This window comes from Strix aluco, chromosome 3 (genome assembly GCF_031877795.1).
Source record: "Strix aluco isolate bStrAlu1 chromosome 3, bStrAlu1.hap1, whole genome shotgun sequence".
NCBI classification, from domain to species: Eukaryota; Metazoa; Chordata; class Aves; order Strigiformes; family Strigidae; genus Strix; species Strix aluco.
Genome location: NC_133933.1, coordinates 128,508,634 through 128,533,782, shown reverse-complemented (window position 1 = coordinate 128,533,782; position 25,149 = coordinate 128,508,634). Strand labels below are relative to the sequence as shown.

The 25,149-nt window shown below is 41.5% G+C and overlaps 1 protein-coding gene across 1 annotated transcript in view; it reads left to right on the top strand.

Annotated features, from left to right (window-relative positions):
• PKHD1 (PKHD1 ciliary IPT domain containing fibrocystin/polyductin) overlaps positions 1 to 25,149 on the top strand; it is a 271,462-nt gene that overhangs the window by 237,749 nt on the left and 8,564 nt on the right. The window contains exons 60-63 of the mRNA XM_074820252.1: positions 3,853 to 4,858; positions 17,457 to 17,592; positions 19,225 to 19,312; positions 22,934 to 23,041. Of these exons, the coding sequence (XP_074676353.1) occupies positions 3,853 to 4,858; positions 17,457 to 17,592; positions 19,225 to 19,312; positions 22,934 to 23,041 (1,338 nt within the window). The remainder of the gene's footprint in view (positions 1 to 3,852; positions 4,859 to 17,456; positions 17,593 to 19,224; positions 19,313 to 22,933; positions 23,042 to 25,149) is intronic.

The window sequence follows — 25,149 nt, the reverse complement described above, 5'->3', positions numbered from 1 at the left end:
TGCCTTTTGTTTTTGTCAAAAAAAGACTATATTCTTCCTTGTACCATGAATTGTGAAATCTATCACGAAATGGGTAAAAATTATTGAAGGAAATGGTGGTGTTAACCTGAAGGGGAAAATCATTAATGCTGATGTATTTCATTCAATTTTAAATGTAGAATTTATTTTATTTTATTTTATTTATTTGGCATTGGGGAACTAAGAAAAAAGCAGGAGACCTGCAAAGGCTTCTATGTGCCTTTAAGTCAAAACATCTATTTTAAAAATACTCTTCCCTTCTTCCCTCCTGCTCCATTTTTCTAAATAAAGGATATGAGATGTTGCTGTTGTTGGTGGTTTTTTTCCTAAGCAAAGAGGACCCCCTCGGCGCATTTTTCTTTTCAAATGTGAAATGAGGTGGAAAATCCTCATTTCACGACAGGAAGGACAAATATTGACACAAAGTTAATATTTGTCAGGAACCCTAGAAGCAACCTGAGTGCTAAAATCTCATATAGATATATATGTTTGTGTGTCTATGTGTGTGTGTGCATGTATATAATTAAATAATAAACTTGACTTGATGATAGGGCAATCTGCAGAAAGCAAAGTCTGCTCTCTGGGGCTGAGGAAGTAGCTGCAGAGGATGAACACACACACACACACTCCATGTATTATTTCTCTCTCTTTCTCGCACGGAGCAGGACACAAACACATGCCCGTGCATGCAACCAATGCACACGTGCACTCTTCCTCTGCTCGGGTGCACACAGCTCCTGTTCAGCCTCACCTGTGCACACATTGCTACAGATATGAACATCTTCTCCATCTTTCCCACCCATCTGAAGGGTCTCCAGTTGACTCCCACATGCTAGGTTTCTCTTTCTCTTTTTTTCCCCATTTTTTTTCTCCCTTTCGCACACGTGTGTGTGCAAATGCACATGCACATACAAGTAACTTATTTAATCTAATTTCACCCATTGTCGGGGGATGCTCCTGGAATTTATCACTGTTATTGTTCATCGTCAATGTAAATAGCACATGTCAGCTCAATATTCAGTGGTCACTCAGTATTTATTAAGTCCTGTCCACTCTGGCCTTTTTTAGAGGAAAGCCCCGGGGCAGATTAGCTGCTGGCCCTGACACGCCACGTCACTTATCTATTCGCATTGATTATGAGAGTCAGCTGTGGCCAGGACTCACTTTTTCCTTCTCCTCTCAGACCCCTCTTACAAGCACCCCTGCTTGGATTTTCATGAGGAAATAATCAGATTAGGGCTTCAGCGGCGAGTTCATATGGAGTTCTCTTTCTCCAATGTGCTACTAACTGAATAAACGTGTTTTGTGGTAAATTGTGAATGACATTATGATTACTAAGGCCAGCATGGGTTTCATTTAAAAGTGATCGAAATTGCAGACTGCAGAAATTGTGACTGGCAGATAAGGCCATTTGGAAGGAGACAAGCAACGATGTGTGTGCGTGCATGGGCGTGCATGTGTGTGTGTGCAGGAAACCAAGCAAGCCCCACGTTGCAAGGCAGGCAGGGCAAAGGAAAGTCCTGGGAAATCACAAAATATCAGCAAATCCCATTTGTAGACAAGAGAAATGTCACTGGGGGGAGATGGGGGGTTTCCGGGAGAGCAGACAATGAGATCTGTCAGCCTTTGTGGGCTGGCTGCCTGCTGCAGGGTGCATCCTCCCAGTGCTCCAGGACAATACCAAATGGCTCAGAGAGCAGCATTTCCACTTCTGCTTCTGAATGGAGTTGCCTCTCTCTCCCTTTCCCCCCAACACATGCCGATAGCAAAATACTTACACTGACAAAGCAAAAAAAAGGGAAAGGCAAGAAAAAGGGAAAGAAATCAGTAAACTGGTGTCTAAAAATAGGGGCTTTTGCAAAGATCCTATCTCACTTGGATGTCCTCCCTGAACAGAGTTTGACATTTATGTAATTTCATTGCTTTCCTTGCTGATGTGTAGAGTAAGAGCTCATTCTGGGAAATGCTCACAGACCACAGTCTGCACATGAGGAATCCCCTTGAAATAAATAGTAGGTAAATGTCCACAGGATCCAGGCATCAAGATGTAACTATAAGCAGAGTCCAGAATGATTTCTCATAGTTTGTTTCTTTTTCAGGAGTCTGTTATTTTCTTCTAACAATGAGTTTCACGTAATGTTCCCTTGATAAGGGGAATGCCCTTTTATTCACCCAAAAGTCTGTGACTCTCAAGGATGTTGCTATCCCTTTCTTTTTATCATTAGCACCAGGTACTGCTGATCAGCATGTATGTCCCCAAAGCCACTGAATGAGGAGCACAGAGTTAGTTAGACATTGGCCATGCTTTGCGGAACACGTTCATGAGCACAGCTAAGTAGGGAAGAAGCAGGCTTGGGGAGGGAAGGAGGATTATAGCTGGCTACAGCAGCAAATTCCTCCTTTGATTTTATTTTGAAGAGAGGAAGGAAAAACAAAAACACATATCTTTTCCTAAGATGCTTCAGGCAGAAATGTTTATGTTTTTGGTGCCCGTATCTGAACTCATTTACTTTTATTTTCTCTTTATAATCAGTGATGATCTCATCATTATAGCCTGAGGCAAGATTTCTCTCATCTTAAAGCAGAGACCTATATTTGGTCAGATGGAGCATACCCTAACTCAGAAGACTCTGTGGTTTACATCTCTTCTGTATAGAGCCTTCCGTGAAAGGATCCTCTTGACTTCTCTCCACTTGGGACACTTGGGATGGGATTTGGTGGCAAATTCTGACAAACATGGAAGCGTCTTAGCTCCTGTTATATTTAGTGAAAGAATACCTAAAGTGACTTTTGCATTCTCATGGATCATGTGTTATATATGTTGTAGAGACCCAAAGAAGCCCAGGTGACATTATATACTTATGTTTAAGTGACAGGATCTTACCTCTTGTCGGTAAAGTTAGAGGATAATAAAGGGTGATCCAGCTGACAAAACAGAGGTATTTTAGGGTGAACTTAACTGCTTTCTAAACTGCTTTTCTGTATTCATGGCTGGGGAATTGAAGGTGTTTCACTTACCATAAATGTGTGTCTAGTGTAATTTCAGGTGCTGTAGGGTGTCCCAGCAGGCCCCCAGCTGCCACCCTTGGAGGGCATAGGTCTTCTGTAGACCCTGTGCCACATGTCTCAGGTACCTCAGAGTATCACGTGTGATACTAGATGCCCTCCTGTGGGCAAATGATTTAAACTCCAGACGTCCACTGACTGCAATGGGAGCTTAAGCACTTGGAGCACATGTAAGGGTCTCCCCTATTTGTAGGTGTCTGAACCTTGTGCTTTCTTCTCACTCTAAAACTCGGTGAGGCAGTTCACCGCTGGCATAGATTAATGAAGTTCTGGACCTTTAGTTTTTTTGTTCAAGATAAAATTGTGAGTGGGATGAGACGGTTTTGTGTAAATTTTCTTTCCAAAGAATTGCAGTCATGCCCTGATTTGATACCTTGCTACAGGCTTAGAACCGGGAGAATGTAGAAGACACAAGGACATAGGGACACAGTGCTGGGTCAGACCAAAGGTTCATCTAGCATACCTTCTCTTTCAGCAGTGGCCATAGTTTGTTATCTAGAAAGACAAGGTAGGTATGTGATGCTTCTCTGTCATTCATTAGCATTTTCAGCTCAAGGACATCTTGAGGTAGATGTGGTTTCTACCTATTTAATATTCCTTAGTGTCCAGGCTTCTCTTAAAACTATGTAAAATTTCAGCAACAACAAAAGTGACTTTGAGCACTGAATGGGAAAATAAGCAACTACACCACAAAATGTTGAGATGATGTTTGAAACAACCTTTTTTTTTTTTTTTCCCCTTTCCTCATCTCCCTTTACTCTCTTCCAGGAATTTACAGAGATGACAGCAAGTGCATCTTCCAGCCCTCAGTACAAGGCTACTTCTGCAAGCAAGCAAATCACGTGCTTGTCATCCTAGAAAACTTGGACCCCGGTATGATCCACCAGAGACTGTTTCCAGTGGTAGCAATGACTGGCAGCTTTATGGATACCTTCAGTGATGTGACTTCACATACATTGTGTTATCCTGCAGAGCATCGTTCTACTTTCTTTTCTGTGTTGCCATCCAGCAAACTCACTACGATTTGCTTCCCAGACCTAGCACCTCTGACTTTCAGACTCTACCTCCTCAGTGGCCAAAATGCAACCAGACTGCCCCTAGCTATATTCTACAATGAACCACTCAGCCTTCGTGTTTTCATTCAAGGGAAATATGTCTCTCCAAGCCCATCTTCTTTTTCTCTGAATGAAGGGGCAGGAGCCAATTACTTTAGCTTTGAAGAAAATCTTCTCTATGTTCTCCTCCATGAGAAGGAACCTGTAGAAATAGTTGCTGGCGTTTCCCTTCTTGTGGCTTTCACTATAACTGAGGCTGTTGGGGAAGAGGGTGAGGCAAGTATAATACATGGATTAGCTGATTTCTTGAAGGTTGGTCATGACCAAGTCAGAGTAGTCCATCATGTGCTGGGAGGTGAAAGCATGTTGAAGGTAATCTCGTCCAATGCTGTCAAAAGGAAATATCACTGCCCTAACATGGCATTTTGCACAGCCTTTCATAGTGGATATGGCTCACAGAAAGTGAGGAGAGGACCAGTGAGCACCCGAGCTCTGCAGCCATCTGATGCAGCTGGTCCATCAAGAGTGCTCATTATTGAACTTGGTGATCCACCAGGCCATCCAAGAAATGAGCTGACAAGTGACAACTTAAAGATTTTGGCCAGAACAATTATCAACACTCATCAGACTGGAGACCTTCAGAGGGGCCTTGGCTGGCCAGTTGATACCTTAATGGTGACTCAGTCTGCCTTACTGTTTCCAGCAGAAGATAACAGCAGGTAAGTATCAAACTCAGTATCAGCAGATATTGATTTAAGTGTAATGAGGCAATTTAGCTGCTTGATCTGCTTATTAAGATGGGGAGTAAGTTCTGAAATATGACTAACCCTGCTGAAATATGTTATAAAGTATTCCATGCCAGAGTTATGCCCAAGTACTAGCTGGACTCCTGAGTGTGACTCGCCATGTTATTCTGTTGGTGCTCATGAATCTCTAGTGCAGAGATGTCCCTGATGCTTTAAACCAGGAACAGAGTTCCTGGAAGTTTGCCTTGAAACTATAAGGTATTGGGTAAAGTCAATGTTTCTAAAGAAGTTCAGACTATAATAGCTCTTAAATTTTAAACAATTAAATCTATGAATGTTTATAAATTGATGTAACGCCAGAGATGCATTTTTAAAGATGGGTTGTTGCCTTAACTAACGTGTAGGTCTAAACCTCGATTCATATACTTTTAAAATTTAAGGCCAGAAAAGACCGTTTAGTCTTATACTTCAGTCTGTCTCCTGCATGACACAGGCCACTGCTGTTCACTTTGATACCTCAGCGCTGACCTTTCTTTTTGGCTAAAATTCTAGAAAGCCATCTGGTCTTGAAGATACAAGAGCTGGGCACAACCAACACTACCTGAACGTGTGCCTAGATGTTGGATGCTGCCTCTGTTTTTGCTGTCACAAGTACTTTCTCACTTTCTCTTGTCAGCCTTTCTCTCCACCTTCCCATCAGAGTTTCTTGTTCTTTCCTTCACTGTTACATCAGAGAGTTTCTGGGCATTGACTCTTCCTCCTCCTCCAGATACCTCCAGAGTAATCAAATCATTTATCTGTCTGCTTCTTAATAAGTTGAAAGGTTTCAGTTCTGGTGAATGTTTCTTTCCTTCTCTGTCTCAGTTTGCTGAATCCTGTTTGAAGTGCGCATGTCTTAAAAGCCAGCAGTTTTCCTTCATGGTGGATTCCCCAACACTGGACACTTTAAAGATTCAGCTGGACAGAGGGCCTAGCCGTCTTGTCTAGACCATGCTTTTGCCAGGAAAAGTTGGACCAGATGGTCCTTGAGGTCTCTTCCAACCTGTGATTCTATGATATCAGTGCCATATGCAAAAGTGATATGAAATCCCATTTTCTACTGGCAGAATTCTATGATCCCATTAATCCATTTGCCCACAGAAATAGGAGAGCTCATGGTCACCTGTTTTCTCACTGTATTCTTTAATTCCTTTTCAGTTCTAGCTTTCCAGAACCCAATTCACTCAGTTTGTTTTCCCAGATCCTAAACCCACATGACCTAGGCTCCCATGTTTGACTATTCTTTCCATAATATATCAGCCAACCAGTTCTTCCATGCATTTTATCACAGCGGTTTTATATTTGTTTCTCGATGCAGATATAGCATCAGGCCTGCAGCTGATTTTGACAGAACAACACAGGACACTCCTTTACATTATAATAATTTCCCAATGGGAGCCACCTTTTGAGCTCTGTCAGTTATCTAGTTCTTGGTCAGTTTTGTACATACTAATTTTTTATTGATATTCTGTACCAAGTCTCAGTTTTCAAAGGTCATTTTTTTTCCTCTCCTCCACAGCAACAAACAACCCTTTCTGTTCCTCCTTCCTCTGTCCCCATCTTGCTCTTTTCAGCCTCTTGCAGCCACTATTTGCATGGCCCAGATGGCAGCCCTTATCTGCAGAGAAGGCTGTGAGGAACAAGGCTGGGAAGGGAGCAGACAGCAGTGTATTTCAGCCTCAGATCCTGAGTCTGTATTAAAAGCATATGGGAAATATGAAAAAGGTAATAACCCATCTGTTTTTAATATAGGACATGGGATTTGATGTTTGGCAACCTTACTGTGTACTCTCTTGATATTGCATAATGTTATTTTTTTATGTTGTGCACTACTGAGCCTTACCCAAGTATAAGCATATTCCATCTATACAAGAAAGAAATTGGATTTGTCTAAGACTTACTTTCTCTAATTAATACCATATCCTCTAACATTTACCACTGACCCCTGTACCATCATGATGTCTGTTGGCTGCTAGTGATACAAACTATTATTCACACGCTTAACTTTTCTACTAGGCACTCTGTGGCTTACAATAGTGAAGCACCGAGAGTAAGGACACTGGTCTGTGACCATAGGAGTCTTGTGTTTTGTTGTTTGGTTTTGGTTTGTTGGGCTTGTTTGGGGGTTTTTTGAACTGGGGTTTTATTAAACACAGTGGGAAATTATTATTTGCAATATCAAATCTTAAATCACGCCCAAACTGAAGATATACAATATTTTTATCAGCAGAACTAACATCACTATTGTCAGTGGGGACATTTGTGTTATGATGCAGGATACTACAAAATGGGACAGCAAAAAAATGTTGTAGGAAGTTTTACAGCCTGTGATAGGAAATGTTATCCTGTCTTTATGCCATTCCAAGACATGCCATAACCTGTAGAGTGGGACAGGTACAAGGCCCCTCATTCAGTGTGTTTATTATTGATGATCAGAACAAGAGAAGCAACAATAGCTACACTGTGTGAAAGGAACAAGGTATAGGTTTTTTAGAGTAAGTTCACCAGAACTCTATTAAATGCCTATAGGTTCCTGGATGCATTAATGTTACATCATGGAGGCAGGGAAGCAGAGATCACCGAAAGGAGAGGACCATCCTCTTCTGTGTGCCAGGGAAGAAACCTTGTGGCTGCCTTTTTTCATGCATAAATGACATCTCCACACTGGGGACTCTGCTCTCCCGGCTGGGGTTTGCCTTCCCATGTGTGCATGCTCTGTGAAAGCAGTCCTAACAGCAAGGATCAGGAGAGGTCTGCTTTATTATAGAGACAAGAGCAATGCTAACTTAAAGCCATAGATTCACCATCTCAGTAGGGGAAGACCTGGGATGCTTATTGAAGAGAATACTAACATCACCATATCACAGGACCAGCTCAGAGCTCATCCACGCTGAGCTGCTTGGGCTCCTCTGCAGCGTTATTTATTGCTCCCCATCAGTCATAGCTTTTCTGGAATTACTCATGGCTGACATTTCTGATGCAATAAGGCCACAGATAACTTGTGAAATGAAATCAGGGTTTTCCTGTTGGGACATGTAGTATCCTCACTGTCTATCTGTCTCTCTTTAGGCAGTACATGCTAGCACAGGCAAGGATAATGGGGCTGGGATTACAAGTCAGACTAAGTATTCCAGTGTATTTTTCTGTGGAAGGAAAAGAGAAATATTTTTACCCCTGAGTTGTGCAAAATCCAGTCAGGTTGTCAGATATATGCAGAACCTGCACTCCTGCCGGGCCAGTCTCCCTGCTGTTTCAGACTAGTGGCTCCTCTTCATCAAGACAACAACAAAATCTTCGATCAGCAGAGACTGGGTGTTTGTCTTTGCAACCCAGGACAGTGAGGCTGAAGGGAGCCCTGGAAACCTTGCTGTAGCTGGGTAGCTAGGCAGTAAGTCTGTATATAATACTGCCAAGATGTTAAAAAAATGACTTGTCTGTTATGATCTGAAACGCTGTTTTACATGATTTTAATTTAACTCCTTTGTTAGGGTCACTTCAAGCACGGCTCATTGGTTTGTCAAGGAAAGATAGAGGTGATTGCTATGACTGCTACAGTCTTGCACAGCTGGAGAATCAGAGATGACTATCACATAGATTTATCTTCTTGTGAGTGTCTGTGTATTAATATATATTGCAATGTGTTTACAGATAGAAATCTCTGTTTTGCAGAGTTTGCCTAATATGAATGTAAATATAAAAGTGAAAGAACAAGAGAGCACAACAACAAATATATTGTGTATGTTTGTGTGGGGTGCCTTTATACAAAATCTGAAATATAAAGCTGGGTAGTCATCCAGAAGCCATTTAGTCCATATCTCCACACTAGAGCAGGATACTTTGCTCCTTCATGATGGGCCTTTAACCTGCTACAAACTGAAATTTGCAAGCATTAATCTTTCTTTATTAAGAGCTAGGTTTGGCGTAGCATGTGAAAAAAAAAGTGTGTGTACCGGAAATAATGGTGTTTGAGATGCACAGCAAGCAATAAAAGTGAAGCAAATCATCAAAGAACTGCTCATTCAGACAGCAATACCCATGCAGAGGACTAAATGAGAAATTACTCTTAATTCGCTATGTCACACGGCATACACACAGGCAGGCACAGTTAGAGGTCCAAACTACATTAATTCTGACACATCCTAACCCCAAAGGGCTTGGGTTTGGTGACCTTCATGCAGATTTCAGGCAGGCTGCTGTATGGAATTGCACAGGGTTTTAAAAAAGGGAGGGGACAGCTTTTTTCTCTGTAGGGATCCAGCTTTCCCTCCAGTGGGTAGGCAAAGGCAGGATACTAAAAATCCTGACTTCAGAGCTAAAGTTATTGCCGCACTTTGAGGCTCTATCAAGAGCCACACACCCCTGAAGTGAAAATGTGGAAAAGGTGATACTCAGTAACTTAAACTTTAAAGTTAAAATTAAGCTTATATAATTTAAAGTCAGATGTTCATAGGGACACTATAGAGGGCATATGCTTGAGTAGCGTATGCCACTCTGCTTGTTGATGTACAAAAAAGACAAAGTCAGTTCAAATAGGTACAGGGAATGACATTCGAGATGATCATGGAAATGGAGTTTATTTTAAGATGTAAAGAATAGAATCATTTAGTAAAGGGTTTGGTTTGCTTAACTTGGCAAAGCAAGGCTGAGGGAAGATATCACCCTATCTGTGAAAATATGTTGGAAGAGCAAATACCAGAGAGGAAGCTCTAGACACTAATGGACAATGACAGTGCAGGAACAAATGGGTATAAAATATCAAGAGGTAAATATGCATGTAAAAACCAAGAAGGTTCCTCCTTGGAGAATAAAATGGAAGAATCTTGCAATAGAACTGGAAGGAGACCATTTCCCATTCAACACCACTCTATTTCCTGATTTTTTTTCCCACATGGACAAAGTTATATTCTGACCTTTTTTTTTTTTTTTTTTTTCAAATAATTTGGGAATAGCTGAGGCCCATTTTTGGCCAACATCTCATTTAGCAGCCTAGTAAGAATGTGGAAAAGTACACATGAATAACCTAGAAGGTTTCTAATCAGAGGAATGGGATTCTGTAATGGGCTATTTATAGGAGTGATGGGATAAGAAGTTTCATGAGAATAAAGTGCAGGCTCATACATGTATAAATGGTGTTATGTCATATAAAACCATATGGTCATATTGCACTTTAGGAATCAAGATGAATTTCACTATTTTGTTCTCAGTTCAAATTCTTTTCAAACTGGAAAACTGAGTAGTTGTGGGATCTGTCAACAAGAGGTAGATGGTCCTAATGAACTCACTCAGACACATCTGGGTCTCAGAGGTGAAGTATTTTTATCACAAATTCTTTTGTTAATTTTTTGCTTCTGGTGGCATTTTTAGCAGAAAATCCAGGAACTGAAATTTGACATTAAAACTGGTGGTGTCAGAAAGGAACAGGCGTACCAGGGATGTTGATACTAACAAGGCCTTTGACTATGTAGATGTTAGGCTGCAGGTCTGCTATTTTAGCATTTTTCTTCAAATTGAATTCAGAGTGGGGAAACTGAGGAGATATCTTGTGGGGCCTGTTCATGGTCAGTAGAGGAATTAAACTGCAGCTGAAGCAGAAACACTTTTTGTTCAAGGACTGTTCCAAATAAGCAGAAAGTATACCTTGCAGAGTAGGTATATGAATCATTCATGCAGGTTGAATGTAGTGCCACAGCATAGATTCCTGCTAATTACAATGATGTCTGTTTATAAGATTGAGTGTCTGGTTTTGAGGGGGAAACAACCAAAACCAGTCAAACTAGTCTGCCCTTTTGTATATGATCCTTGTGTGAAGCCAGTATTTCCCTTGTAAGTTTTCAAACAAATCTCAAAAATACCCTTCTAGACAACAGATATGGAGCTTCACATCATCCCCGCAAATCAGATAGTAATAGTTTTTCATCACTGCTCTCCTGCACTGGAAACCTTCTGGTAGTGTAGGGGTTAAAGGGTCTATCACCAACTATGAATTCCCCAGGCTACATTTCACCTCAGAGCCTTAAACTAAATTTCTGTTAGTATCTACTGTACATGGTAAACTTACCTTAAAACTTGCCAATCCCACTCAAAGGTGACACCCGTGAATTACAAGATTCAGACAATTAGAAGTCCTACCCACACTGTAACCGTAGTGGAAACCACAGATCGCTCTGACAATGGGCTTCCAAAAACCAACTGGTTGTTCTGCAGGAAGGGAGCAGGAGGTAGGAAAGGTGAAAAGAGAGCAGGAGAGAGCAGAGGAGGGGGAAGATGAAGAGGGTAGGAGAGACTTGGGAAATGGACCATGGGAGTTTGCAGGTCTCGATGAGAGGAAGGAGGGGTATATTGCCATATATTCTCCACACCCAGTGTGGCTCTTTGAAAATGAAGGGTTTGTGTTAAATCTCAGTTAAAAATTAAGAGGATCAGCTCAAGAAGAGCTTTTCCCAATTCCCTGTCATTCCCCCAGAACTTATGGCTGTTTGGACACATGCAGGAGCGCCAGGAGTGTCCCCATTGTCTTTCTCAGTCACTGGAAAGAGATCTGGTCCTAACACTGGTACCCCAGTGCTGTCAAACAAAACCTGCATTGCTCATGTCACATTTGGATCTTTTTTCCCCCTTAACAATTCATGGGACCTGCAGTAAAAGCAATGCTTTACATGACGTGTGCACACAGCAGAGAGGAGCTGCCAGCCACGTCTCCGAGGGACCGATCCTTTCCCCACTCCTCCTTATTTAACATGTGAGATGTGCCGCCTCTATCAGCAGAGCTTGTCTAGGGTGACATTCAAGTGAGCGATGGCCGTGTCAGCTCCTGGGTCAGCTCGCTTTGCTGTCACATCACGCTCTTGACCACTGCTGTGTGTTGGATGGGAAACGGAGAAAAATTCTTCCACATGCTTTGTTAGCAGAATTCTGGCAAGCAAAGAGTTAAATGTCTTGGGGTGCTGGGTCTTTGTGGGGATGTGTGCACGTATATGTATGTATACGTGTGTGTGTGTATATATATATATACACACACCTTGGTTTGGCTGCAGGACCTCGTGCCCGCAGGCCACAGTCACATTATCATCTGGAAATTGGATAACGACAGCACAATGACAAATCCAGGTTGCTTGCAATAAGGTGCTAATCCCTTTGCTTTAATATCGGAGCAGCGTGTAATGATGTTTGGACATCACTCCAGTTTACTGACGACCCCACTGGGGCCAGCAATAGAAGCGTACAACTGTCTAACAAGCCATCAGGTGACCGCCGTCGTCAAAGCAACAGAGGATGCAATCTAATCTTCCCTCCATCCCTTCCAGCTCCCAATAAGGACCAGATTATAGAAGTGGCCCATCAATGCTTGGTAACTCGAATCAATTAACGTTAATTCGCACAATGCTATGATGTATTGTGATCACTTTCATTTCAGAGAAGGGGGAAGAAATTGCTATAATTCACCTAAAATGAGGTTGTCTATGGTGCTGAGGTATTAATTGGGTGTCCATATTAAATGGAAAAGGAGCACGGTAGTGAAGGAAAAGTGGATGAGTGACTCTCTTGGCTGCTATTGACCTATCAGAAGAAGACAGTGCCCTTTTCCTTTGCTTTTATCTATTACAGTTTTCCCTATTGCGTGTCAAGTTGATGTATTATAAAAAATTCATTTGGTGACCTTTCACCCCCCTAGCAGATTAAACAATTTCACTGGGATGGCATCATTAACAGGGCCTTGCATTTAATGATGATTTCTCTAAAAGGCCACGGAGATTCGATTTTAAGCTAACAGATTTATTGCACTATTATAACATATCGTAAAAAACTGTACCACCTACGGTCTGGTTTTAGGATAGAAACTGTTTAAGAGTTTATGTGGAGCTTAAAGTGGTATTACCTTGGGATACACAGCAGCAGCAAGGCTCTGACCTCCGGCGGGATGCTGTTTACATTTAATAAAGACGTTTCTCCAACAGTAAACTTCGGGAGTGTGTTATGGAGGAGGCCTGGCTTAGCTCCTCACCACTAGCAGGCGGCTTTGTAAGTAAGGGTGGTTCACTTGTCTACAACAATTCTCTCCTATTTGATGGACCTACTCTGTCCTTCTCATTGTAAATGTTCCTGCTGGTCCCACCTCACCCTTGAGTGGATCCACTTAGCTCCTCCAGTCTCCCTTTTTTTCTCTTTTAAGGTGTTTTACCACTCTAGACCACAGGAATCTGGGCTCCTCCAGCTGCATCCACCAGGCAGCTGCTTGCCTTCAGCTTTTGGTGCCACTGGGATTGAAAAGTGCCAAACAAAGGTTGTCTGAGCAGGGAGGAAGACTGCCCTTATGGGGGAAACATGTCTGTGTGTTCCTGGGAAGCTGTGTTCATGCTCTGTGACTATATTTACTGATTTGTAAAAGGGGGAAAAAATTCTTGAAAGCTAAATTCGGAGCCATTTGTAACTTGGAAAGTCTCTAGCAAATGGAGAAATGGAGATCTGATGGTGGTAGTGTCCCAAAAAGCTGATACCAGAAGAAGTTGTTCAAAAAGACTCAGTATTTTAATTAAGGTATACTCCAAGAATGTATGCATTGGACCTCTTTTTCTGAACTTTTTCAGTCTAACCAATTTACCTGGTGCTTCCAACCACAGCAAAATATCCATCTTCTAATTAAAGAATCTTTGCTTTATGAAAGGAAACACCCACAATGATTAGATAAAGAAGCATACTCCTCTTGTCCAGCCTTGCCCACAGAGGTATTCAGTTACTTGCTTCTTATCCCAGTTCACCATGAAACTAGGCCCCCTTGCTACTTCTCCGCACTACTAGATCTTCTCTTGTTAGCTTCCTGCCATCACAGCATCTGATATCCAGGACAGTGGACACATGGCTTTGTTCAAAGCTCCCTGCTGATGCTAGCTAGAGTATGCATTTGGGTGCCTATGATTTTGAATTTTGGTCTTATTGACTCAACCTACATAAAAGAAGGGAGACATGTCCAATAACATGGGTCCTGTTCAGTCCATTAGTCCTCATAAGGAGATATGATCAGTATTACATATCTATTGTTTTTCTGTTGTCAAGGAATGCTGCAGCCTGCTTTCCACTGGCGTTTATTTCCCCTATCTTTGATTTCTTATTATAATATGGGGGAAAAAGGGCATCGGTGGAAATAAAATGCATCCTTCAGATAGCTTTTTTGCTTAAAGTAGGAATGACCTAAGACTGCTCACCATCTTTTGGATGCTCACATCTCTTTCCCTGTCTCTATTACTTAATGTTAAGATCTGCAGGGGGAGACAAAGCTCTAACAGTGCAGCTGAGAGGGCACAGGTACCTGGTTTCTGGCTCACTTCATCACCACATGACATGAGAATGCACTTCTTACCCAAAGATGCTAAATTCCTCACAGCCCTTCCAGTGAATCCGTACCTACTTTGCCTTACACAAGTCCTCAGTTTACCTATCTCCAGTCTTCACAACAGCATCTTCTTTCTTGTAGCCTGTCTTCACTCAAAATCACCACCTTTTCAAGAATAAAAAAATATCTCTTTGGCTTGACCATGATGCATTTTGACATATTATTTATTCCACAAATTCTTCCCAATCTCCTCCTCCTACCAAGGATATACTGATGCCACAACACCACCATTGCAGACGTATGCAGACAACTGCTCAGTTAGCTTCGTTGTCTATGTTTATTAGGAAATTAAATAGGTTAGGGACTGTTCTCTGGCACCAAGGGCATCTGATATGGATCAGCCTGTGTCCATAAAATTAAATTATCTCACCCACCATTTACGGGTGGCCTCATCCAAACTGCCAAGTGAGAATATTCTCTGACTGTATTAGCTCCCAGATCATCTGGGAGTTGTACTGGACTTTGCTATTGGGCCTGGACCACAGCTTGTGATGGACTGACAGCTTAACAGTAGAGGTGATCAGGTGTCAGTGCCAAGGCTTGTCCTTTGGCATTATTTAGTTTTCTAGTAGAGACATATCTATCAACTTTAATGGACCCTTGACCCAGTCTCTCAGTCTGATCTTTTTCCCTGTGAAGTCAACTGATATTATTATTATTGTTGTTGTTGTTGTCGTCACTATTATAGTTATTGTTGTAATTACAATTAAAATGACAAGCTCTCCTTGATTTCAGGGAGACTTCCTTTCCTCTGACCCAAATCTCTCCACCTAGTTTCTTAATCATGCCTTAATACTTGCAGTAGACCCTCTACTTTCTTTGTTACTAAAGAGCAGACACTTGTTCTCCTGCAGAGCCTCGGCATGTTCTGTAGACATGTGTTGGCACTGACAGTGAAAGGATCTGGGATCCTGACCCTGGTGTCCCTGCCGACTCAGGTATCAGGAGCGGCGTCTGCTTGCCCGCTGTGCCCACATTTAAAAGAACTGCAAGGCACTGAGCAACTGAGCTGCTCCCCGTTGAGTGCTGTCGGCAGGGAACTGCAAACCAGCCTGCTTCTTCCCAGCAAGGGACTTCAGGGCAGTGACAAAACAGCATGCTCTTCATGCCATCAGGAGGAAGGCAGGTCTTCTCGCTCCGGTTCTTGCTAACCTACAGGCATGCTTGTCTATCCCCACCTCCCAGTGACAAAGCTATGCCAGGAAAGCCTATTTTCCTTCCAGCACAAATCACCAAGGGAGCAGCAGGCTGCTCTTCTCTCCTCCTGCTCCTCCACACTGACACTCACTCGCAGGAATGTAACTCGTCGTGTGCAGGGTTGCACCCTAAAGCAGGGGCTCCCTTGCAGCACGAGTCAGATTGGACCGTGTGGGATAGACACACCATGTTCTGCACTGTGTTAGCTGGATTCAAATCACCTGAAAAGAGATATTAATTTTTAAGCATGCATGTGTATTTTTATTTTGTTTAGTTTTCTTTGCTCTTACTCACCCTAGGGAGTAGGAACGTCTGCTTCCTACAGTCACATTTTGCAGCAGCCTTCCTTTAAGCGTGAGGTGAGCACAGTTTTACCGTGTAGGTATTGGGGTGTAGAATCAGGGAATTTCATGCCAACATTTTTCCTGTTTGTTGGCAGTTTTAAAGAAGTTGTAGAGAGAAAAAAAAATTTTCTTGGCTTACAGGAACCATGCCAAGACACACCTAAACTTGTCTGGACTAAGCTAGAGCCAGGGAGCTCACAGAAAGTGCAAATCCCTGCCATGAAAACAGGAATGACTTGGTGTATTGTTTCTGCAGTGAGTTTCAGTTACAGTGCTGAATGCATATTTATGGAAGAAGGTGGATAAGAGCACTGATGAACACATTGGTGACTTTGACATGAATTTCAAACATAAATCTGCCTTTCAGACTTTCCCACTCACAAAAAAAGAAAAAGAACAAGAACTGAAGTTTAAATCCTTGAGCTAGGTCTCGAGACTGTAGGTATCCTTAAGCCCTTAGCTGATCTTCCCAGTGTCTGTGGTTTGGACCAGTATTTCCCATCAGATGCAGTATAAACAGTTTCTGGTTTGTAATGAATACCCCAAAAAATAAAACGCAAACAAACCAAAACTCAAAACAAAAAACCGAGTGAAACCAAAGGAAACTTATGCTCCATGTATCTTCTGTTTCTAAAACACCTTTAAGCAAACACTAGAGATGGATGAATAGCTTTTCTACTTTCATTTCAAGACAATACCAAGCCCCCAGCCACTTCACTGCGTTTGCAGATTAGAGGGTTTTATATATATCTATAAATTATATACATATACAAGATACTGAATGACACAAAGCTCTGGGAGAGAGAATGAAATGATAGAGGCTCAGAATAAGGTGTTGATTCTTTATTCAAATGCAAAAACCCTCTCCTGGGATGCTCTAATTTAAATTTCAGAATTGGAAAAACCAATGTCTTTCAATTGGGTGTCTGTATACTGCTTATTTTGGTGTTCAGAGTTCACAGATAATGAAGGATAAGAACACAGGTATGTCAGGATAAAGAAATGCAGTGAAGCCCTGTAAGTGCTGTGCTTGTGTAGATGAACTGAAAACTTTGTTCTTAGAGGAGCTCAGAGGTGTTCATTGGAAATCTTTCTGCTGGACAAGAAGCATTTGCAGCCTCTGCTGTTATCAGTGCACTGCAATGAAGACTTTGGGGCTAAGGCATTGGGTTTCTGAATCCATAAAATCCCGGTCTCTGCCACATACGTTCAGTGTGATACCAGGGAAATAATTTATTTTGTTAATTTCTCAGTTTTCCATCTGTAAATTTGGGATTGAAACAAAAGGATTTTTTATTACTTTGGTGCTGCTATCTGCTTGGAAGTGATGTCTGTTCCATATTTCTGTACATGCTGCTCTCAACCAAGGAATCAAGGTGCCATGATAAGTTAAATTAGTCGTCATTTGGTATAGTGCTCCTTCCTATTCATAACAGACACTAAGTATTGTATTACTAAGGTAGAAAATCCCATGAACAGAAAGTCATTTCTAGGTAAGTTGCAAATTACTTCTGGGACTAGCATTGTGTGTTTTCATAGCATTAATTTTCTGGTTTTCTTTTTTTTTTTTTTTTCTTTTTTTACATTCTTTTGCATGTGAAAGAAATGGAAGCAGACAACATCCTGAAACAGGCTTGTATGTGAGACCTTATAACATCTCTGTTCAGGTGCAGCCCTCAGATGGAGAAACTGAAAAACAGCTTCCTGTACAGCCAAAAATAATTTTTCTGGACAGGAAGGTAGGATTTGCCCCTCTGTGGATGGACGCTTCTATTAATTCTGTACAATTTTGAAATTTCCAATCCAAAAGCTATGAGACAGACCTAAATATGGCATAGGTCATCTCTATTAATAAATATGGCAAAGGATACCTCTAGAAGTAAGCAATCATTGGCATTCTGGAAACATCCTCCAGGATGGACTATGTTCACGTTTTTCAGCTTTTTCCTGTGAGTGTTAGATTCATGCTGTACAAATGATTGTGTGCAGTTTTCTGATTTCCGCTCCTAAAGCTTAAAGGTTACCATTGAGGAATGTGGGAACAGCAATGGAATCATGAAGGCTGGTAATATCAGGTGATGTGATTTAGCACTGCCAGAGGTATTAACACGAGTCTTGGAAACAGCAGACTAGGTCCAATGAGTCCTTAGAAGCTGGTTGGTTGTTGGACTAAATTCAGTCCAGGTGAAATCTGCATAGCATGGCTTCCTGCTGTGTTTCTGTTTCCTTTACATTTTCATGTCCTCTTTGCTGTTTTACAACTGTTTCCTGTTATGGAATCTTTCCCATTTTGCTGGACAGGTGAAAGTAGAGCCACTGAATAGCGAGCCCCAGGTACAACATTTTTAGAGTGGTGACCCTGCAGCATGGTGTCAAATCCAAGCTTGGACAGCTTTGTGGACATTATTTCTGGATGCAAAGCTGCTTTCCAATAAAACCAGCTCTGTATATCTATTACCCATGAGACTGGATTTACAACTTTGAGGCACAAAACTTTCAGCTTCTTTCTATTTCACTCAGTTCCCTACACACAGGCATCTTGCTGCATTGTAGGCTGTGGAATATATTATTTGGCATCCAGCTCCTGTAGAAAGGTAAGACCTTTCCACAAGTCAACTCTGCTGGATGTCAAACATTGTTGGCTACCTGAAATGACACACAAAACTTACATCTAGGTAGTTGAGTCTTCCCTTGAGTTTCATATCCTTTTTCAGCCATGTTTCAGGTTTTCTACTAGTCTTGAGACCAGTAGCTCTCTCAAAAAATAAAAAAACCCTGAAAGCTAATAGTTTTATGTACACATAGACTATTATGGCTGGATTTCTTTCACTGAGTGTATGAGGAACTTAAATCTTCACCCTGACTAAACAGACAGACTGAATCTACTCAGTTTCCTTGAATCTGTGGAGTCACCATCCTTGGAGATATTCAAAAGCTGTCTGGACATAGTCCTGGGCAATCCCTTCTACCCGGCCCTACTTCAGCAGAGGGCTGGACCAATTGACCTCCAGAGGTCCCTTCCAACTTCAACCATGCTGTGATTCTGTGAACTTAGATGCCATACATGCCACAGTGTCAAAATCAGCTACTTCTCATAGGTAATGTAAATGGGACGCTAGATACTTCAAGTGAAGCAGAAAACCTTGCCAGAGTTTATTGAAACAGACCTGAAGTTGCCAGAACTGGTATGTTTGAGCTTAAGCTCATCTTAAAGAGATATGGTGAGCTTTGTGACATTTATAACATGTGACATGTAGATGCAAACTGCCCTCCTGCTGGCCATTAAAAAATTATTACAATTGTTAAAAACCTCACAACTCCTCTTGTTGAGGAGACCAGACCTAATTCTTCCCTTTTTTTCTTCCTCCCAGGGTCAAAGAGTTGACAAACTGGGGCCTCCTTCAGAACCCTGGGTTGTATCAGCTCACCTCAAGGGCTCCTCTGAGGCTGTGCTAAAAGGTTTGTATGTGTTTTCTTACAGTGAGGGTGATGGCAAAGCACCTATGCAGAATGACTGTGATAAATCTAGAGGTTGTCCCTGAGAAATACTGGGTTTGAAAACTAGTCTTTGAGCTGAAAAAAGGTTTGGAGTAGGAGTTTGGTGAACTGCCCAGTCATATGCTAGAGAAAGAGAAGCTTATACAAAGTATTTTCATGCTCTGGTAGCTTAAAGAGAGTATATCCAGTAGTTTATCTTGAAAAGATTGAAAAATAAAAGAATGAAGATTTAGAAATCCTAATATTTGATTTTTAGCTAATGTTAATAGGGGCAATTTCCTTAATCAATGAGAACCTGTTTGTCCCAGCAAAGTATCTGGCCAAGTACAGACAGAAAACAACTGCCTATTGTTTGTAATTAACATACTTCAACGTGGAAATATTTTTCATGAGGGATCTGAATGTTTCCCTTCTGGTCCTCATTTATTGAAAGACCTGAACTCATGATTAACTCTAAGCATGTGAGTATTTCCCTTGAGGTTATTGAGGCTATGAAGGTACTTAAATATAGAAACTTGTTTAAGTACAGTGATGAACCAAAACCTGTGAATGCTCATATGCTTGTAAATTAGAAAGTGGAAATTATATTGATTATAAAGCATCCTAATTTTCATTGCTAAAATCTTTAAATGTAAGCAAACAGATCACACATTGAAAAGTGAGGTTTCCTATTATAGGTAAAGTATTCTGTTTGCAGTAAAGCCATTTTTGTGTTAGCTTTGACTTGAAAAGTTCACATTTGGAGAAGATAAGTGGCACTCATGCTGTAGATCAGGGCTTCTCACCCTTTCAGTCTGTGTTTCTGTTAATTAGAAATTCTTCCTACATCATGGTTCCAGGTTTACAGGTTAGAAAAATCCTTTGGTCTTTTCTCCTGTTTTTCATGCCTTTTCAGGGTGGTACACCTCATAGGTTTAGGAACATGGGTCTAGATGAACCACAGATTATTGGATCAGCTACTGACTAACAGTGGGAGAAAGGAAGGGAGGAAAGGAGAAAGGGAGGAGAGGAAGAAGGAAGAAAGGAGTCAAGGAAGGGAAAAGAAAGAGAAGACAACAAAAAGACAGAAAAGAAAGAGAAGAAGAAAGAAAGAGAAAAAAGAAAGATAGAAAGAAAGAGAGGGAGAAGGAGGAAAAGGGGAGAAAAAGAAAGAAAAGTCACTGAAGAGAAATGCATTTCCCATTCTTTAAAAGATACATGCATCAAATTAATAGTCAATAAACTCCAGCAAAGAAAGAACTGCGTACTACAGATGTTCTGCACGTAATAGTTTGCTGCAGTTTTTCCTTTGACAAACGTCCTTATTGCACTCGTCTTTTGAAGCATATGAAAGCAGCATTTAATCGAAATGGGTCCCGTCTAGCACACTGAGGCTGCTTCATCTGACAGCAGCCAAACTGCCTCATGGAAAGTAGTTTAGCTCCAAATTAGCTTGCTTCTACGTTAAATACCAGCTTGCCTGAAAGATCTTTGTGAAGACTGCCATATATATCTGTAATATTCTGAGCTTTGAAGCATATGTGCCTGAAAGCTGAGACAGTCTCTGTTGAGACGTACAGTACAGTACTCCAGGCTTCATCATAGACTAGAAATGGCAATTATAAAGTATTTGAACGCAGCTGACAAGACCCTCTATAAAAGCAGTGCTACAGTGAGTATCAGAGCCAAGAAAAGTCTTGGTAGTCTGGGCAGATACTGTCATGAGGAGTATCATATACGTAGTAGATAAATAGATGAGCCAGGATCAGGCTGGAGCAATTACAGAAGTCTAGATTCCCACATCTCCATCAAGTCTATTCACAGTATAAATTACTGCTTACTTATACATCACAGCTGGTCCTGGAGACTCATAATGAAATTGGGGTTTTGGTGTGCTAGATGCTGTACAAAAATAGAAAAACATATATATATGTAGTCAAAACTAACTGGGATATTAGTAAATTAAGTAGTACCTGATCATAGAGAGGGGAAACTACCATTTCTATTGCTAGGTCATTAAAATGCAACCTGCTTTTGCCCAGGACCTTGTCTCAGGCAATTTCTGGCTATGATTCAGAAGTCAACACATCAAAGATGTATCTCAGTAGGCAGTTTGCATTGCAGCATCTCTGTTTGGAGTCTATAAGAGGTTTAAGAGGTTTGACCAGGGCACGCCTGTTCTTCAGTGTCAAAGAGCAGATCCTGGCACTGTTTAGCTTGTATCATATACGTGTAGGCATGCAAAATGAGTTAAAACCAGAGAAATTGTCCTGCAGTCTGACCTACCATCAAAAGCCTTGTCCCACCTGCTGAACACTCCTATGTATCTGTGATTGCAAAATGTCTGACTAAGACGCTTGCTACTTCACCACTTTGTTCAATACCCTGAGCAGAGTAGAAACGTCCTCCTTGCGATCAGACTTTTTGTACCTTCACCTGTGCTGCTTAACTGCAATAAAATGTCAAACCACCTGCTTCATAAAGCAAATAGTTATTACGTGTTGTCTCTGAGCAGGCAAAAGTCTGAGTTTGTGATCACTGGAGCAAGTCCAGCATCCTAAGGAAGTTCTGACTTCTCACCCCCACCTGAACCAACATTTTTAAATTTGTCAGTCTTTAGGATTTTACCCCTCTCACCCCAAGAGCCTGAATGAAGCCCAGATCTGGTCAGCATTGCTCAAAGGCCAGGACTTGGCTGGTGCTCAAAGATACACACAATAAAATGGAGATCCAGTTGCAAAGTAAAATATGACTTTTAAAAAGACCCTAAAAAATAACAACCATAGCAAGTGTAAATGCTGGGTCAGAATGCATTCCCTGATAGCTTAGAACAAGTGGTAAAGTGATGGAGAAACTAGCTCTCCTGGGTTTCGTTTTAATGTTCCCCATGGTGCTTTCCCATGCCAGGTTTCTAACTGAAAGTGTCTCCTGTATGATCACAAGGCAGTCACCAAAAACATTTTTCATGGCCAAATCCCTTTCAAAGCGTCTGACAGGGTTGGAGAAAAGTTCAAAATGATTTAACAGTAGTAGAGGAGGGAATATGTCCAAATGATGAGGTGAAACATCTACAAATCAAAAAAGGGTTAAAACAGTCAGCTCTTTTCCCTTAGCTGCAGTGTCTGGCTCTTTGAGACCATCCCTTTAGGACAGAAAACACTCCATCTCTCATTAATACTCTCCTAACCTTGGTGATGTACTTAGTCATACAAGATATGAGTTAAATCAAAAAGAAGAGCATCTGGAACTTTCTGGTCCATCTGTGTAAGTCTTATTACCTTTGCTTGGTGCCCGTAACATCTGTATTCATGTTACACCCCCATGACGTGGTTATGTGCAGTAAATGCCATTTCACAGTGAGTTCAAAGAACCAAGATTCAGAAGCTGAAGTCCTCCAATCCATCAGGAATTTGATGTCCAAGTACCTCTGAAGACCCGACCCTCTGTGAAATTTCTGGGGTTAGACAAAATATTTACGACTAGGAAGGACACAGAATTTAGGCTTTCCGAAGTCCCCTTAAAGTCACAAGGACCCTCTGAGGGACTTAGGTGGTACTTATTTGGATGCTGTTAATTACAATATAATTTTTTATTGCTCTGCAGGGCTCACCCAAGTGCAGGTCATAGATGGATGTGCGAGCTTTTCCAGTCTGGCTGTCTCCAGCTCGGGTACAAACTTGAAACTTGTATTCACTGTCACATCACCTCCGGGTAAGCTCCATTTTCTGCATGTTTTATGATTTGGTAACTGAACTCAAAACCCTACAGGTCTGATTTTATAAAAAGAGAGTTAAGCTTTGTTTGAATGAGTGGAGCAATGCCAAACCTCCAAATAACCTGACTTCTGTTACACATTCAAATTGATGTTACCCAGGCAGCAAGAGAGCTGGGTGATTCCTGTGCTATTCGTGCAAGATCGCCAAAATCAAGGTGAGTTAGTACAGGGAGGTATTGTCAGAGAAAGTGGTCTTTCTCCCTGGATTCCCCCACTATGTATCCCATGTATGTACCAATCATGTCCTTAAGGTCAGCTAAGCTGACAGAGCAAACTTTTTCCTATAAATTGATTCCCCTCATTCCCTCTTTTTTCATGTTTGTATTCAGAAATTTTCCATCTGTGCTCCCAGTTATTTTCACAGGGCCTTTCACCAACTATTTGTCTGCACCTGGTCATATTTATAGGTGCATTATGCACATTCAGAGCACACCTCCAGGACTGGGATCTGCTAGGGGTATCCTGACAGTTTGCAGGGATGATGCTGGGGTCTCCAGGATCGTGCAGCTTGCACAAGGCCTCTGAGCAACCCAGTAATGGTGGAGAGGCAGGAGTGCTTATGCCTCCTTAGAAATAGCAGCTGAGGGGGACAGTGGCACCTTGGGGATAAGGCACAAGGCTAATGCTGGCTTGTAAAAGCCTCAGGGAGTCTGCACAAGAAAGGAACCTGTCCCACTGTTTGGGGGCTTGAATTTATCTACAAACCTGGCTCTGAAGGCATACAGGGGTCAAAGTGCTGGTTTCTTGTCTCTGAGTGACTGCTAAGGGAAGTCAATGGAGAAGCAGGAACACGCTGTCTGGCATGTAGTCCAAAGACATATTAGGTGTTGTAAGACCATGTGTATTCTCTGTTCTGGTATTGCATGAATACATACATACATATAAGTATGGATATATATCTAGATAGATATAGATATTGATATAGATATATAGAGATAGAGATATAGATATCTATAGATAGATATAGATAGATACAGAGAGAGAGAGAGAGAGAGAGAGAGAGAGAGAGAGAGGGAGATAGATCTCTCCCTACATATAAATAAACTGAGATCCATCAGGTGGAAAGAAGCCCAGGAAGGACAGACAGAAATATTTCCAGGAGAGGTAAGGCAGTGTGTGTGCCACTGCATGAAGCCCTGATGAGTAGCCCTTGAAGTCTGTGAATGGTTGGACTAGATAATCTTTAAGGTCTTTTCCAATTCCAACCTTGATGATTCTGTGATACTGAACATAATTTTGTTTATGCATGTTCAGAGATGATCTCAAAATGGAGTAGGTACAGACTGAGCATTTTTAATAAAGAAACTCCAAGATAGGGTAGGCTTGTTTCAGCCAGAAAAAACGGAGGGGGCAGATATATCAGTCAGGTGTAGTGGCCAAGTGGAGGTGGCTAATGAAATAATCTGAGCTAAAAATTTAGGAGGAGGTTACTAAGATTTAGACTGTATTTTTCTGAACAGCCTAACTTAATATATAGGAATAGTGAGAGCAGATCAAACTGCTTTTGGATGGAGGTCAATACTCTTATGGATGATATTGTAAAACACAGTACACACAATAACATGGGATAGGATTTATAACCCAAGAAATCCCTTCCTATCCTGGGATTAAATGAAGATCCAGATCTTTTAAAAATTTTTTTTTAACATTTGCTCCTCCTAGTCACAAGTGGCTAATGAACATCAAGTGTTGTCAATGGCTTTGCAAAGGGAGAACTGGGGTACAGGGAGTACTTGAAGGTGAGCCTTTAAAGGGGGGAAATATGATTATTTTCAGGCTGTGTGCTGCCAAACACCCGCAGCTCCCATCGCCTTCACTTCAGTGACAGCAGATGGAAAGTCAGCACCTCAGAGGATCTGACTCTTCAGTGGGAAGTACAGCTTAATGAAATGTGTTTTGAAAGCTATTTCAGGGATGTCACAAGATCTTTCCTCTGAACAAAGGTCAAATGGAGATCCCTTTTATGGAACATTTAGCCAGCCAGTGTTGCAAAGAGATGTTTACAGCTAGCAATGCTGATGGCTTATGCATCTGTGGAGGCATC